Source organism: Lissotriton helveticus, chromosome 2_1 (genome assembly GCF_964261635.1).
Source record: "Lissotriton helveticus chromosome 2_1, aLisHel1.1, whole genome shotgun sequence".
Classification (NCBI taxonomy): Eukaryota; Metazoa; Chordata; class Amphibia; order Caudata; family Salamandridae; genus Lissotriton; species Lissotriton helveticus.
The window spans coordinates 1,159,234,528-1,159,252,276 of NC_136059.1; the positions used below are offsets into that span (position 1 = coordinate 1,159,234,528).

A 17,749-nucleotide genomic window follows, 5' to 3' on the forward strand; every position below is an offset into this window, starting at 1 on the left:
CTGTGTTGGCTCTTTTAGCTGTCATGCAGTTCTGTTTTGAGTGGTTTTCTGTTGTTGGCTACGTTGTTGCCATATCAGTTTGAGCTACACTGCCAGCACAGAGTGTGATGCTGTGCACAGGCTTGCATGCTGGCTGGGCACTGTCATGATGTATGTGTGTTATTCCTGTATAGATGCCCAGCTGTGTATGTGCATGGTCATCCTGTGTTGGCCCTTAGTCCTGGCCCCTGGCATACATGAGATGTGTGCTCTTGGGTGGTGAGGATGTGTGCCGTGTGAAGAGTGTGATTTTGTAGTTGGTGTGGATGTGTGTGTGCCCCTGGATTGTGATAGACACACATGTGTCAGACAGGAGTTGTGTGCCTGGGGTTTTGATTGTCCTGCCCTGTGTACGTGTTTGATGCTTTTGTGTGAGTTGTCTGTTGTGCACTGTGCAGTGTGTTGGTGTGTCCATGCAGTTCTGTGTGACTCCTCCTTGTTATGTTTGTCACTTATGTGTGTGCAAAGTGTGTGACTTGCACATCAGTGCTTTGTTTGTTTGATCCTCAATGTGTGTTATGTGAAGGGGGCGTGGTTTGGCGCCAATGTAATAAGTAGCGGACCTCGGAGCTCCTCCGTGGCCGCCCTTCCTTATAACGTATCCTGCCAAGATTCAGAGGCCCCCGACATCGCAGCATCCAGCGGAATGAGGCGCGCTCAGCTGGGAGAGGTCTCGAGCGGTGACACGCGCGCGGCCAGGTTAATTCAGCAGTTGAAGCTGCCGGAGGTTGCCCGCGGAGATCGGTCGCAAAATGGCGGCTGTGCGGGATCACTACCATTGAGGGAGGCCGGGAGTCGGAACACCAGCGGAGACTGCCCTGGGCACGGGGCGGCATCTGAAGGCAAGCCGGGTCTTACCGGAGACATCCTACAGAGCGGTGAGGAGTGGGGGAAAACAAGAGTGGCTGTCTGCCTCTCGGCGGCCCCAGACTCTGGTGCCTGACCTTAAAATGGCGGATAGTGTGACATCGCAAGTGTAGCGGCTGGTTTGGGACCTGACAGCGCGCTTGGGGACACTAGTGATTATTGCAGCCAGCGCACCGGGACTTCTAGAGACTGACCAGGAGCTGCATAGAGCCGGCGCCCCCACTGGTGGCCTCAGATCACTTGAGAGGAGAGGGGGCGATCTGCCTGACGCTGGGAGCTGACCTGGGCTCTGCTGGACTGGCGCAGGAATTGGGAAGAGACGGCTCAGCTAGCTGCCCCCCAGAACCACATTGTAGGGGCTCAATGAGAGGTGACAGCCTTTAGACAGTAGCGACAGGTTCTGCCCAAGGAGCGAAGGCAACAGCAGGAGGAGGCTAGACTGCATCCTGGTGCCTGGACAGACTCGGGGCTCTGAGGGGGAGCGCACTGACTCAACCGGCTAACAGCACTGCCACTGGCATAGAGGCACTGGGGCTCGGAGTGCTAGAGGGTGGCTGAGTGCGGAGGAGAAAGTACATCAACCTCCCGGGAACAAGGGCAAACGCCGAGAATTACTCTGAGTGCAGTGAATGCATGTGACCGGGGTGTGGAACACTCGACTCCGACCTTGGTGACTAAGAGAACTGTGGGAAAGGGAGTGTGCCCCTGCTCCTCTAATGACCCACAGACCACGGCTGATCCTCAACCTGACCAGGCTTAAACCTATACTCTCGAGGCCTTGGAGGCGTCTGGCTGCTGCGCCTTTGGGATCGACTAGCCCAGGCAACTTCGGCGGGGGGCACGTGCGCCAGTGGACTGGTGGCGTTGCGCCCCATACAACAGGCCTCGTTTCACTAGTCGCAGGGGACAGGGACGCAAGTTCAGCGCGCAAGCCATCCATTACTCGGAGACCATCGGAGCGGCCGACTGGAGACAGCAGTGCCCTGCTGGGGTGGAGTGAGTCTGTGGGTTCCCCCAACGCTGCTCACTTTTGTCTATCTATCACGATGGGCCGCTTGACAAAAAAAACAAATAAGGGCTTTGAAGTGCTGCGCTTAGATGAACAGGACCAGCACTCGGGGGATGAGGACGCCGAGGAGGGGCGACGGAGCTCGAAGCGGACTGGGGACCCTACCCTGAGTGAAATAATGCAGGCCATAGTGGCCTCCCGGGAAGCGCTTGAGAAACGGATGGACGCCATTGGCTCGCATCTTACCTTGCTGAAGGATGAACACCGGAAGCTCAAAGAAAGAGTAACAACCCACGAAACCGCCATGAAAGAAGTACCGGAAGAAGTGGCAGCTGTGCGGCACTCATTAAACGAGGTAACTCAAAGAGTCAAAGTCCTCGAACTGCGGGCAGAAGATAGCGAAGGGTGCTCTCGGTGCAACAATATCCGTATCGTGGGGGTCCCAGAACGAGAAGAGGGAGCTGACGCGGTCAGGTTTCTGGAGGACTGGTTGCGGGCGGAGGTGGCGCCGGAGGGCCTCTCCCCGTTTTATGCGCTGGAGCGAGTTCACAGGGTCCCGACTCGCCCGCCGAAACCTGGTGCCCCCCCGCGACCAATGGTGGCGAGATTCTTGCAGTACAGAGACCGGGACTTCATCCTGCAGAGAGCCCGGGAGCAGAGGAATTTGCAAATAGGGAACAGTAAGGTGCTGATCTTTCCGGACTACACCAGGGAGGTCCAGCGTCAACGATCCTCTTTTCTGGCTGTCAAGAGGAAGCTGCGCCAGCTCCGTCTCCCATATGCTATGCTGTTTCCGGCACGTCTGCGCGTGATGGCGGGTGAGGAGACACAGTTCTTTCTTACCCCAGAGGCGGCGTGGATTTAGCTGGAGGGTCGCGGGGTGCGACTCCGAATCCATCACGGGCGGCTTCCCCTCGAGAACGACAGATGACTACTCCGCCGAGGCGGCGGCCCACTTCCCCGACGGTGCAGCAGCACGAACGAGATAGGGCGGTAAAAGCGGTGGCGGACATCAGCAGGGGGGTGGCCAGCCCGACAAGCACTGATACTGAGGCGAAGAAGAGTGGCACAGGGAGTCCAGGATCTGGGAGCGCCTTGGGACTCTCCGATATGGAGCTGCTGAAAGTTACCCCACAGACAGCAGATGGGATGTTTGGTTGTAGGGGGTGTTGCGGACACTGGTCTAGTGACCCGACTCGGTGGAGAACAATGCGGTAGGGAATGAAGTTCACAGGATGATGGGGAACTAGCCGGCCTTGTAGCCCTTTATCGGGAAGAGGCGGGCCGAGGGGGGTTCTGGGGATGAGGAATGCGAGCTACAACCCCATTTTTGGATCTGTATATATAAAGTTTGGTTTGGATGGAAACCGGTTGTTGTGTGACTGTCCTGGGGTGTGGGAGTTATGGGGAGTTTGAGCGTTGGGAGGGATGGGGGAGGGTCAGACATGTCGCTGGGGGGGCTAGGTAAGTGCGTGCATGAGTGGATTCCATGGGCACCTCCATAGGTCTTTAAAGTCATGTCCTGGAACATACGGGGATGCATACCATGTATCGCCGACTCAAAGTACACGCTTATTTGGTACGAAGTGGAGTGCAAATCGCACTACTTCAGGAAACTCACTTGACGAAAGCAGAAGGGATGGCACTGCAATGCCGCTGGCGAGGGCAGGTGTTTCACACCTCTTACTCAGCTTATGCACGGGCGACCTTAGTCTGGGTGAGAGCAGGAGTTCCATTTCAGTGTGTGAGACAGATGGTGGACCCTGAGGGTAGGTTTACGTGGTCACGGGGTGACTGGATTGGCGGGACATTACTTTAGGCAGCATATACACCCAAAATATTGAACGGTACACGTTTTTTGCACAGCTCTCGCAGACATTGGCGGGCAGTTTGACGGGTCCTGTTCTCCTAGGGGGAGGCTTTAATTGTGTGACAGATGTAGCTCTAGACCGTTTCCACCCACCACTTCCTGACGCCCCTACTCGCAGACTAGCGGAGACCAGGCGGGACTGGCAGAGGAGCTGGAGACTTATAGATTCCTGGAGGGCCCATCACCCTGGGGAGCGCGACTACTCTTATTTTTCCGCAGTCCATGAGTTGCACGTCAGGCTGGACGCGGTGTTGTGTTCCCCAGAGGTCCATATAATGCTTGCGATGAGTACATATTTGGCCAGAACGACTTCTGATCATAATCCCCTACTAGTGACCCTGAACTGGGTTCGCACTAGAACGGCGATCCCTAGTTGGTGACTTCGCCCTGAGGTCTTGGAGGATCAGGTCTTTCGAACCACCATAGGTACTGCCATAGAGGACTATTTCCAGAGTAACGCGGGCACTTCCTCCTGCACAATGAGTGGGACGCATTCAAAGCGGCGATACGCGGGAGATGCATTGGGGAGGCAGTGGGAGTGCGTAGGACTTTACTGGGCGAAGTACAACTGACAGAACAGCAGCTTCGGGAGAAAGAAAGAGAGAGACCGGGGCGGGAGGATGTACAAGAATGGCTACTGAAGGCGAAGGAAGACCTAGCGACGCAGGTGGAGTGACTGAGATGTTTCGACCACCGAGCCTACCTGGTGCGGGCGCATGAGGAGCGTGACAAATCAGGAGCACTTCTAGCCTGGCTGGAGAATCCGTTGCGCAGGGGCACACCGATCCTTGAAATACGAGAGGAGGGGGGGACGACTCACTATGGGCAGCAGGCCATTAATGCACAATTCCTGGACTACTATTCCAACCTTTATCGTAGCACATTGGACCCCAAGGAGCTAGAGCAAGGGGATTTCCTTGATATAGCGCTGCCACAGATTGAGGCTGAGGAGGCGGAGACTTTGGGCCGGCCGGTAGAACTTACTGAGGTCAGGGGAGTCCTCAAGCGCATGGCCAAAAAGAAAACCCCAGGCACAGACGGCTTACCCTCGGAGTTCTACGTCACTTATCTTGAAGTGTTGGCTCCACAGCTGATGGCTCTTTACAATCGTTCAAAACAGGTGGGTTACCTGCCCGCTTCGACAAGGGAGGCGATGATAGTGCCGCTACTTAAACCAGGTAAACCGGAGTGGGACCGTACTGCGTAGCGACCTCTGGCGATGTTAAATATCGATTATAAAATATTGAGCGGCATTCTGGCTAGCCGTCTGATGGTGCACATGACAACTCTGGTCCATGGGGACCAAGCTGGGTTTATTCCCACCCGAAACACGGCCATGAAATTATGAGACTTTGCCAGGTACTACATGCAGCGGAGGCAGGGGACGCTGAGGCCTATGTCCTATCCATAGATATCGAGAAGGCCTTCAATAGTTTAGAATGGCCTTACCTGTTCCGAGTACTGAGAGCCTTCCGCTTAGGTGAGGAGTTTGTGGCATGGACGAGGATTCTCTACTCCAGGTCGACGGCCAGAGTCCGGACGGGGGGCGTGATCTCGGCGGCGTGCGAGGTGGGCAGGGGGACTAGACAGGGTTGCCCATTGTCTCCCCTCCTGTTCGCCTTGGCAATGGAGCCGATGGCGGTTCGTGCACAGACAGGGGGCCAATATAGGGGGCTAGAGAGGATGGGTCAGGCACACTATATTGCCCTATATGCCGACGACTTACTGATGTTCCTCTCAAATGCTGCTGCTGAGCTGCGGGGGGGCCGAGAGTTGTTGGAGAGACTGGGTCGAGCTGAAGGGCTCAAGGTCAACTGGACCAAGACCTGTCTATTTCCGCTAAGGAGGAACCATGGTGACCCTCCTGAGGGGCTTGATGTGCGCTGGGAGGATAGGTGCTTACCGTAGCTGAGGGTTAGAATTTACCACGAGGCAGCTGATCTATTTGAGGGTAACATAGGGAGGGCTCTGCGCACCACCAAGAGTAACCTTGACTTTTGGGCCTCCCTGCCTTTGTCGGTTGCTGGGCGGGTGGCGTTATTAAAAATGATAACCCTCCCCCGCCTACTTTACTACTTTGTCACACTGCCGGTATGGATACCTGGAAAGTGCTTCAACCAGCTCAACTCCATGGTTTCGAGCTTCTTGTGGGGAACGGGACGAAGGAGGATGGCTCTGCCGACCATGATGCGTTCGCGACGGGAGGGGGGCCTGGCAGCGCCGGATTTCGAGGCATACTATCATGCGGCCCAGTTCCAATGGTTCACACAACGGCTGGCAGGGAAGCTGGGAGTGGAGGCAAACCAGAGAAGAGGGGATAGTGAGCTTAGTCACTTGAGTCGAATTTTGTTACAGCTCCCGATGCGGGAACGTGAGGTGCCCAGGGATCTGTGGGTCCTGAGGCAATGTTGGTATAGGGCCCTGAGACGCAATAAAGAGAGCCCGGCATATGCCCCTGAGATCCCGGTGTGGTCCTGTGTGGAGCTCCCCCATGGAGGAGACTGGCAGCGGCTACATGACTGGGAGGAGGCGGGGGTCTCCTCGATTGGATACCTGTATGAGGATGGTGCACTGTTGCCATTTCAAGACCTCATGCAGAGGCACGACCTTCCAGCTCAGGACTTTCTTTTACACGCGGGCATAACGGCTGCTGTGCGCAAGCACTGGAAAACAGGGTTGGCAGAGCCACGGGTCTTCCTCCCTTGCCAATATGTGGTCACCTCTACAGGTAGGATCAAGGCGGTGACGTGCTTATATAGGAGGTTGACGCAGGGCTTGAGGACACCCCTGGAGGGACTGCGCGTTAAGTGGGAAACTGATCTGGGAACACCTATAGAGGAGAAACCTTGGGAATTGTTAATGGAACGGGCCTGGAAGTGCTCCCGAAACGCGAGGTTTCAACTTATCCAATTTTACGTGTTTCATCGGGCGTATCTTACGCCGCACAAAATTAATGAGTTCTTTGGCTCACATGCTGCCTGTCCATGGTGCAGACTGGAGGATGCAGTATTCATGCACATGTTCTGGGACTGTCCGCTGCTTCGGGGATTCTGGGGAGATGTAATGGCCAAACTGACAGAGGTGATGGAGAGGGACCTGCAGAATACCCCAGGGGTGTGCCTGCTGCACTGGTTTCCCCACACTTCCCGCAACAAAATTACCAGTAAGTTCCTAGACCTGGGATTAGTACTAGCCAAACATGAAATCCCTAGCCACTGGAAGGCCCCTAGCGTTGCGCGCTGGCTACGCGACTTCACTAAGTGGGCGGACTGCGAGGGGACACTCCGCCTCCAATTAGCTCGGAGGATTGACAATGACAAAGTCTGGGAATCGGCGAGAGCTTGGGTGGCCATGGTGGATCTGCTCAAGAACCCGGTTGAGGATGGTGACTGACCTCGTCGGATGTGAGTGCCCTCTATGTCACATGAGACCGTAGCACCGAATAGGGAGTTGAGAGGCAGGGAGGAGTGATCGGGGAGGTGGGAGCATCCCCCAGCAGAGAAGTGGGCTACCGGCATGGGACTCGGATGGAGGGTGCAGAACACATTATGAGCATTACACGCGCGGTTAGGGAAAGCGACATGTCTGAGGGGAGCAGGGGGGGTGGGGCTCGGGGGTAGGGGATGGGGAGGGGGCTTTGGAGCGGGGGATTTGGTTTGTTGTTAACCATACTGACCCACCGAGACTGCCAGGGCCTGAATAGGCTAAGAGAAACACACCTTAGGCCTGTACAACTGTGTCACAAGACCTATGGGATATACCTTCTACTACTAGAAAGCCTTACTTGGTATGTGGAACATTCAGTTCGACTAACGCAGACTTAGCTGAGGGCGGCAACCATTCGGTGGGGATGTCATCATTGCTCAGATGGTGCCGGATCGAGGGAGTGAAATTGCATGCTTTGATGAACTGTATGACCTTGTTTTGAAAACTCAATAAAATGTGTTTTAAAAAAAAATCAATGTGTGTTGTGTGTGTTTGTGTGGACTGTGTGACCCTGCTGGTCATCACTGGCATTGTGTGTGACTTTATCACTGCAGGCACATGGTGCCTTTTCTCTTCCTGTAAGGCATGGTGTGTGTGGTGTGATGCCATCTCTTATGTGTGCCACTTGTGCGTAGACATTGTGGGTCTGCATTCGCTCTATTTGTGTTTTGGACACATCTCACATGTCTGATACTGACAGGCAAATCAGTTGATTTTGAGGTCAGCTGTCCCCTTTGTTTCCATGTGTATGTGCCTCCCCATCCCTTCATTTGTGAGACTGTGCGACTGTGCCTTGTGGTGGAGTTTTTGGGCCAAGTGTGCTGTTCCACTCTGGACATGGGTACATTGTTTTATGTGTGATGTTCTTGTGGTATTCATCAGTGTTGCTTGCCCTTGTGCACTTGAGCTGTGTGTGCTGCCCAGTGCTCTGGTATTGCTGGGTGTGCTGTTGTATCCCAGAGTGCTGCATCCTATTGTTGTTGTGTTGGGTGTCTATGTGTTGGCTCTGGTGTAGCTTCACTTCCTGGGTGTGCTATTATTTTTGTGCTGTGCTGCTTTGTGGTGTGTGTTGTGGTTGTGCCAGTCATGTCTGTGTGTATCTAATGAGCTTGTTGTGCACACACTGCCTGTTGTGCATACGGTGTTGTGTGTCTGTGTGCTTGGCATTGACTGATGTGCATCCCCTGATGTCTTGTGGTGTTTGTGTGTAGTTTTGGGCAGGCATCTGTTGAGCCTGTGTGTGTGTTCTGTTTGTGGTTACACCCAGGTTGTGTGTATGTGCTGGGAAGTATTGTCAGCCTTGAGTGTGTGTTGCACTGTTGTAGTGTGTTCCTTGTCAGCTACTCCTGCAGTGGCTGTCTCCCTGGTTGTCTGTTTTGCGGTGCATGGTGTGTATTGTGCTTGTTTGTACCTGTGCTTGTTGATGTGCATGGGGGTGTACAGGATGGGCACATGGCCTATGGCTTGATGGTGTGTGTTGATGTGTGGTTGGGGGTGGTGTGTCCCTGTGGTGTAAGTGCCCTGCCCATGCCTTGGAGTGCCCCTGCCTTCTGCATTGTGCGCATGTGTTTACCGCGGCGGTGACGTGACCGGGAGCGGGACGTTGCTGCTAGTTCACAGTCGCTGTGTGTCCCAGGTGCAGAGGGGTGACTTGTTGGCAGGTGGGTAATATAGGGGTGCCCTTGTGGATGTGTTGTGACCCCCAGCAGGATGTCTGTGGTGGACTTGGACCCGATGTCGGGCCGTGTGTTATGTGTTGTATTGGTGTATTTGCGTACCTGCGGCGTCGTCCCCGGTGGCCCAGTTGATGGTAGTGCAGTAGCAGGTACATGACCGGATGTATGTGGGGGGCTGGGTCGATGGCGTTCATGGCCGGGTTTAGGCAATCATGCTCTGCTACCGCTATTGACTTTCCGCCGGCTCTGGTTATGCGTTGTCTCCGCTGCGGTGCGTCTACCTGTTTGGGCCATCCTAATTTGTGGAGCGATGCGGAAGTCATTCCGCATGGCGGTGAGTCTCGATTGGCTCCCACTGCCGCGGTGGCGGGCGCACTTTGATGGCGGTGCGCGTCGCTCTGCGGCGGCCGGGAAATGACCTATGTTTTCCTATACTAATATGGAGGTCGTGGGGTCCGCTGTTCGCGGGCGGAAAAAGGCGTTTCTCCGCCCCGCCAGCACCGCGGTGGTGCCACCGCCCGACATCCTAATGGACCCCTAAGTGTATATACATATATGTTGATAAGAAATATGCTATCATTATAAAAGATAGCTATACTTTTTACAGCGTACAGTAAAAGTGTGTGCAACATATTTTAGAAGCACAAGAGGGCCTCTTTACAACTCCTGTTATGGGCCGAAACAGGACTCCAGGATTCAAGGTAACTCTGCCTTTACAACTCCTCGGATGGCTGAATCAAGATTACAGGAGCTGTAGTAACTCTACATATCAGGAGGATTTTACCTCAAGAATTCAGTTTCTGAAAGCATTCGAGATCTTTGGATGAAATATCAGGTAAAACATGTAATCAGTGTGGGAGCATAGATTTCCACATTAGTCCACAAAATACAAAAAACTGGAGTATTTCCACTCATACCAACTGATACCATGTCAAGTTGTGGCCACCTTAAAATTAAGCCCATGTTTAAGTGCATATCATTTGACGTCTTCTACACCTGCCAAGTCTATCCATGTTTTGCTTGATTTGATCTTTGCTCTGTTTTAGTATGCAGAATGCTGTATTCCCATCCAGCGTGTTCCTAATATGATTTAATGTAATGATTTTCTGCTAATTTGAACTACATCTATCTTCCATGACAATGCTTCTCCAAGATGAGGACCTTCGAATAGTCTGATACATGATATACTGAAAAGCTTGACCTATGCTTTCTTGATGTAGACATACTCTTGACCCACCCATTCTTGAAGCTTCAAATATCTCAGAGCTAAGCCATAGTTTGCTGTTTAATTAGCAGTCTACTTGTGCAAGCTAAACCAAACTAGAACACTCTAAATGCAGTCAGGGCCTTTTGTTGTACCTGATTTTCACGGTCAGAACCTCTTTGTATTCAGTACCCCTGCTGCTCTATTTATCCTTGGATTTGAAAAGTAAAAAGTGAGTTGATATAGATGAACATCTCAAAGACCCTTAATTTGAAGTGGTTGGTGTTTACTTCACCTGGTAGGTGCCATTATCCTGGAGTGAAATATATACCAAGTGTGGTAATTAACACTTATTATGAGTTTTCAGCTTGAGAATAATGCATAGCATGCATTATTCTTATTTTAACACATAGAATTCCTTGTTTTTCTATTTTTCCAGGCAGTATCACCTGATACATTTTGTCAGGTTTGACCTGTCAAAATATGTCAGGGAGATATTACGATATTGACATGTTTAATTCCGAGCCCAGAGAAAACTTCAGCTTGTACAGAGATCGAAATTCTTCTTCAAACTCAGAATCAGAGCAAAAATGGTTGTGTTTACCATCACGTCATGGTTTTGAAAGTTTGAGTTTTAATTGTTAAAATTGTTAAATAGTAATGATGTCATTCCATTCACTTTTTTGTGACTTAAAATGTAGCAATATACTTGAATACTAAAAACAAGCTATTAGTAGAATTCAATATTTCATATCTTCTTTTCAGCATTGTTCTCTGTGGAAGTGCCCCAGTCGTCGTTCATTGTTCGGGTTGGAGGTGAGGTGGCTTTGGAATGTAACTTCCCATTTAATGGCACTTTGAGGGTTGAAGAATTAATGATCATCTGGCTTCATAGTGCACCCTCACAGACAGACCAAAGAGAAGTGATATCGTTTCACAGAGGGAAGATAGATCTTCCCATTCAAGATGGCAGCTACAGGGGAAGAGCTACATTGCTAAATGAGACACTGTACAAAGGTCAGGCTGTACTTCAAATCACTGATGTAAAGCTCTCTGACAGTGGCATTTACAGGTGCATCATCGGTTATGGAGGAGCTGATTACAAGCACATTCAGCTCACAGTAGGAGGTAAGTGGCATGAACAGAAAATATTAACTTATGCAATGCAGACTCTCTAAGAATGTAAACTCATGTATTTCATTCCTCAAATGATTCGACCTTTGAAACATTTTTCCTTAACTGTTACGACCTAACTGAGAACGAGAGAAGAATGCATATTGCTTTCAATTTCATGTGATCAAGGCCCCAAGGAAAGCTAGCCACCCTAGAGCTGGAGGACATTCTAAAATCTTGCAGCCATAACATCAAACCTGCAGCTAAGTTGATCAGTGTGATAAGAACTTGGAGACAGAGAAAATATGTTTTTCCAGACAGATATACACATTCTGCCATAAATCTACCAACAATTTTTTGTTATATCCAAGAGCACTGCTGACATTTAAAATACGTAATAGGAAGAACTCAACAGATCAGACGGATGATCTATGATGTAAAAGTCACACAAGAAGTTGTAACAAAGCAGTTGGGCAAGCAAAGAATATAATTTACCAGGTGACTAAATCAACCTAATAAACTGTTCGAGATCTGCCACAAAGTGACCAATCGCAACATAATCAAGAATGTTACAACTACCAAGCCTAAATATGTAGCAACCTTCTTATGTTTATTTTTTAGAGCTTGGCTGGGAAAATACAGCGGACCTAAACGCTGGTTAGAATTATTCAATTTCATCCTGGTAACAACACCTGTGATGAAAGTGATATAAATGGTTTCCTGCCAAAACCATCATTAAAAGAAGAAACCAAACAAATGGTTACATTTTTTACAGCATATATCCCAAGCCAGGGGTGTGCAAAATTATTACACAGAATGCCTTCAAAATTATACTTGTAGAGCAAATTGTGGATTACTATTATGTTATATGATTTTTTAAAGCAAGCACACACCTCTCATAAAAATGTCTTGCAAGAAACAGGCAAATGAATGCTTGAGTTGATATTTCGGTACAAAAGGGGGTGGTGATGGACCAAGCATCTGAACCAATCAAACACTCACACCCAGTCAAAAGATCTGGGTTTGACCCATCACCGTTCTTTAGCCCACTCTGCCACCCCAGTTCAGACATGGCTATATGCAAATCAGTCTGACCCTGTGCCTCATGGGAACAGTCCAGCCCGAACTGCCAAGCCATTCCTTCCCTGGACCGGAAACAAGCTTCTGAAGACCGGTTTCTGGCATTACAGCCATCTTCAGCCCGGCTTGCTTGAATCCAGTGGCAAAGTGAGCAAGGGACTCACGTCTGAGCATACCCTGCCACACTTATGGCGGCCAAAAGCGGTACAAAAGGGGGTGGTGATGGACGGAGCATCTGAACCAATCAAACACTCACACCCAGTCAAAAGCTCTGGGTTTGACCCATCACCGTTCTTTATCCCACTCTGCCACCCCAGTTCAGACATGGCTATATGCAAATCAGTCTGACCCTGTGCCTCATGGGAACAGTCCAGCCCGAACTGCCAAGCCATGCCTTCCCTGGACCGGAAACAAGCTTCCGAGGACCGGTTTCTGGCATTACAGCCGTCTTCAGCCCGGCTTGCTTGAATCCAGTGGCAAAGTGAGCAAGGGACTCACGACTGAGCATACCCTGCCACACTTATGGTGGCCAAAAGCGGTACAAAAGGGGGTGGTGATGGACGGAGCATCTGAACCAATCAAACACTCACACCCAGTCAAAAGATCTGGGTTTGACCCATCACCGTTCTTTATCCCACTCTGCCACCCCAGTTCAGACATGGCTATATGCAAATCAGTCTGACCCTGTGCCTCATGGGAATAGTCCAGCCTGAACTGCCAAGCCATGCCTTCCCTGGACCGGAAACCAGCTTCCGAGGACCGGTTTTTGGCATTACAGCCGTCTTCAGCCCGGCTTGCTTGAATCCAGTGGCAAAGTGAGCAAGGGACTCACGTCTGAGCGTACCCTGCCACACTTATGGCGGCCAAAAGCGGTACAATAGGGGGTGGTGATGGACGGAGCATCTGAACCAATCAAACACTCACACCCAGTCAAAAGATCTGGGTTTGACCCATCACCGTTCTTTAGCCCACTCTGCCATCCCAGTTCAGACATGGCTATATGCAAATCAGTCTGACCCTGTGCCTCATGGGAACAGTCCAGCCCGAACTGCCAAGCCATGCCTTCCCTGGACCGGAAACAAGCTTCCGAGGACCGGTTTCTGGCATTACAGCCGTCTTCAGCCCTGCTTGCTTGAATCCAAGATAGCCTGGCTGATGAGGATTATGAATCCGAAACCGGTCCCAGGATGCTTGTTTCCGGTCCATGGAAGACATGGCTTGGCAGTTCGGGCTGGACTGTTCCCATGAGGCACAGGGTCAGACTGATTTGCATATGGCCATGTCTGAAATGGGGTGGCTAAGTGGGCTAAAGAATGGTGATGGATTAAACCCAGATCAGTTGACTGGGGGTGAGTGTTTGATTTGCTCAAACGCTCCGTCAATCATTCCCTTTTGTATCGCTTTGTTCGCCCTAAGTGTGGCAGGGTATGCTCAGACGTGAGTCCCTTGCTCACTTGGTCACTGGATTCAAGATAGCCTGGCTGATGAGGATTATGAATCCGAAACCGGTCCTAGGATGCGTGTTTCCGGTCCATGGAAGACATGGCTTGGCAGTTCGGGCTGGACTGTTCCCATGAGGCACAGGGTCAGACTGATTTGCATATGGCCATGTCTGAAATGGGGTGGCTGAGTGGGCTAAAGAATGGTGATGGATTAAACCCAGATCAGTTGACTGGGGGTGAGTGTTTGATTTGCTCAAACGCTCCGTCCATCATCCCCTTTTGTATCGCTTTGAGATGATATTTCAGCATACATGTTCTGTACAAACAAGTTTTGTGCTGGTATTTTATGAGGTGTTCCATCCATGAATTACCACCAAAACAATTTTTAAAGGAAGAATCCATAAAAGTAGACCTCATTACCCAGCATTCATTTCTATAGGAAGTGATATCACTTGAGTTCCCTGCATCCATATCTACAGGAAGCGAGATCACTGGTTCCCACCTGAAAATTAGTTCCTCCTCGCCTACTCCAGTCAAATAGTCAGGGCATACCACTTTCTGGACATTCGTATCTAAGGGCAGACACTGACATTATCATCAATTGTTTGGGTCCGTTAGCGCAAGAAGCGCTTTGGGACAAAATCCTTCCTGCACTGCAACCTCAGGAAGCACCTATAAGGTAAGATGTGCCTAGTCCAGAAAACTTCACTACCAATCCTCACAATCACACCCAGATCACACTGTTATTCACCATATCCTCAGAACACATAGACCCAACTTCATACACATCCTGCTAAGCACTGCACACCCTCAAAATACCAAATCATGCTCTTAACTCACACTCTGCAGTGTGCTCCACACAAAACAGACCTCATTACGTATCACAACCTTGATGCACACTTCATCAGAGAAATATGACTCATCCTAAGATCCTCAGACATCCTGACAATCCTTGTTCCCCTGAGTGTACAACATGCAGCATGAAGACCCATACGTAATTAGGGCAAAACCGTGCAATCATCCACACATTTTGGTCCAACACTTAAGTGTATGGAGCTCTTAACATGCTACTTCCCACTCTCTGCAACCCAGTCTACCACCTTAACAGATCTCCCAAGGAGAACAATGACTTCAAATATGAATTCTCAGACCACTTCACCACTTTATCCATCCCACAAACCCAGAGCACATTCCATTATCATTTCAACCTCGAGACAGCTCATGTATGAACAACCTCAAGAGACACCTTTCTCAATCTCGTATGCATACGCAACATGGTACATCATGTCACTCATCCAGCACACTTCAAATGCTAAATCCACAATCCTGTTTTCTCAACATCACCAACCATTCAAGGAAAAAATCCCAAACCTCTGGGTTTGACAGATCACTGTGTGATCCCTATCACCCAAATCTGTGTCCAGTCAGCACTGTGATGTTAACCCAAAAGAGAGCAACAAACCTTCAGGTTCGTCAAAGACTTCTCCTTTGACAACTTAAAGGTTAAACCCCTCTCGCGTCCTGCACCTCCAGGCTTCTATAACCTAATATTGCCAACATATATATTGTAAAACTAAATATTGCCAAAAGAATATTGAGGACACAAGTATTACCTTTACATATTTTCTATGTAAAGTACAAAAATATTGACTACAGAAATATAACAGACCAACATATTGTCATTGAGTTCATATCGTTGGACCTGGCCATCTCCACAGGGTCACCCCTAAACCTTTTGCCTTCACCCCTCCTGTTTTCTGAATTGTTTTTGTTGCCATTAAAGCTGTGTGAACTTTACCACTTCTAACCAGTGCTAAAGTGCCACATGCTTTCTCTCTGAAACATGGTGCAATTGGTCTACACCTGATTGGCACATTTAATGTACTTGTATGTCCCTAGTATATGGTATTGCATGTACCTAGGGCCTGTAAATTAAATGCTACTAGTGACCTACTGCACTGATTGTGCCACCCACTAAAGTAGCACTTTAAATCTTGTGTCAGGCATGCCATTGCAGCATGTAGTGCAGTTTTAAACTGCAATTTTGATCAGGAAAAATAAAACTTTTTTCAGGCCTAAAACGTGCTTTTTAATACATATAGGCCACCCCTTGGTAGTCTGTAAGAGTCCATAGGGCAGGGTGCATTGTACTTAGGTACCTTAATACATTTAATAAGTGCTTACTTTTGAATGGGAGCAGGTAAAAATATCATGTTTGGACGCAAATGAATTGCAATTTAATAGCCTCTTTGATGGTAAAGTCAGATTTTAAGTCACAATTCTGAACTTGGCACTTTTGAGAAATGTAATTTTATTTCTTGCTCTAACCATTTTGTACTTGTTGCCAATGTCCTGAGTGAATGATTGTAAAGGGTTTGTGTATTCCTGCCAGACAGTGAGACAATCTGGACTAGGTGTAGGCAGGATGGGTCATCTTGCCAGGATTGCTGGGGGCTGAGCGTTTCCTTGCCCCACTTACATTTCAAAGAGGCTTGCCTCCAGCACTAACAAAGGTACTTGACACTAGTCTTTTGTCACCCCAGACTTCTTGGAGCCTTCATAGGTGAAGGGAAGAATTTCCACGATCATATATGGAAGGCCACTACTTGAAAGGCTTGCAAACGGTATAAATAATGGACACTCAGAAGACCTCATCAGTACCCTCCTGGACCTCAGGAAGACTTCGTAAGGACTGTCTGACCCCTAGAGAAAACTGTTGTTCTGTTACCAGAGGACTACCCTGCTGCTAGAGGCATTTCTTGCTGCTTTAAGGGGAATTGGACAGTCTCCTTGAACCCAGGACCAGGAGAAGTGAATCCGAGGACTGGTTGGCTGGGCTCCTGTGTGAGCTATGGAGGCATAGCAAGCTCCTGGGGCCTTGAATCCTGCACCTGGCCCATACTGGAGTGAGTCCTAATCACCCCCAAATGATGCCCCCCTCCAGGTCTTGGACCCTTGGTTGTGGTCTTGGTGGTACTTCTCTGCAGCAACAAATTCTGTTTAGCTGGACCTCTTGGCGAAGGTATCCGGTCTTGTGGAGTCCTCATCAGCTACAGCCTGCAGCATTGTCCCTCTAGAAATTTTTGGCTTCCAAAAAAAGTGACTTACGTCTTAAGGTAGAAATCTTCACCACGACTTCGTCTAGCGGCTCCCGATGACGACACCTCCTCCTCAGCTACCGCCTGCTTCCTCACCCCAGTAAACTCTACCTTCTCAAGAACTTCTCTTAAAAATGTCTTCTAAGTTCAAAAGTAATGAAAGACTGGTCCCAAACCACCCTTCCTATCTGACCTGCACTCCATTGTGACCAAAGCTGAATGTGGCAAGGCTCTATCCGCAAAATTCTCAATAATCCCCACAATCAAATTTAAGAATATCAAATTGTGTGCTCCAAGGGAGAGGGCAGCCACTCATACCCACAAAAGCAGACTAGAAAAATAGTCCTAAAACAAGAAACAGGTTATCCTGAGCACCACTAAATGTGTATTATGAAATCAGAGTCCAATACGTCTTCTTTCCACTCCAAAGTTTATTTCTTGAGATACTCTCATCACAGTTCACTATTCATCCTTTCTTGACACGCTACAATGTTCTCCAAATGGCCAACACGTGTTTCATCAGACATAATGCATTTGCATCTCTGACTTCATCAGGGCTCTCAAATATCTCTCTATTCCAGCCCTCAAATGCTTAAAAAAGGTTTCTGTTCAATCACCAGTCCTTTTCTAGTCCTCCGTCCAGGACACTTGGTACCAAAATGAATTACCTTCTGACCCGAGTGGCAGAGAGTACTCCTCACTCGTCTTTCTCTGCGATGATGAAGTCAGAGATGCAAACGCATCATGTCTGACGAAACATGTATTGGTGGAGAAGCGTGGCTCAGTGGTTAGAGGCGGCAGACCCGGAAGCTGAGATCGACCGTGGACCAGGGTTCGATTCCCCGCCTCGGCGGGTCTCGGGCTC

At 49.7% G+C, this 17,749-nt stretch overlaps 1 protein-coding gene across 3 annotated transcripts in view; it reads left to right on the plus strand.

The window, feature by feature from the left end:
* LOC144818516 (programmed cell death 1 ligand 2-like) overlaps window positions 1-17,749 on the plus strand; it is a 432,156-nt gene that overhangs the window by 163,255 nt on the left and 251,152 nt on the right. For all 3 annotated transcript variants that reach the window (XM_078676009.1, XM_078676007.1, XM_078676008.1), the window contains exon 3: window positions 10,917-11,279. In XM_078676009.1, the coding sequence (XP_078532135.1) occupies window positions 10,917-11,279 (363 nt within the window). The remainder of the gene's footprint in view (window positions 1-10,916; window positions 11,280-17,749) is intronic.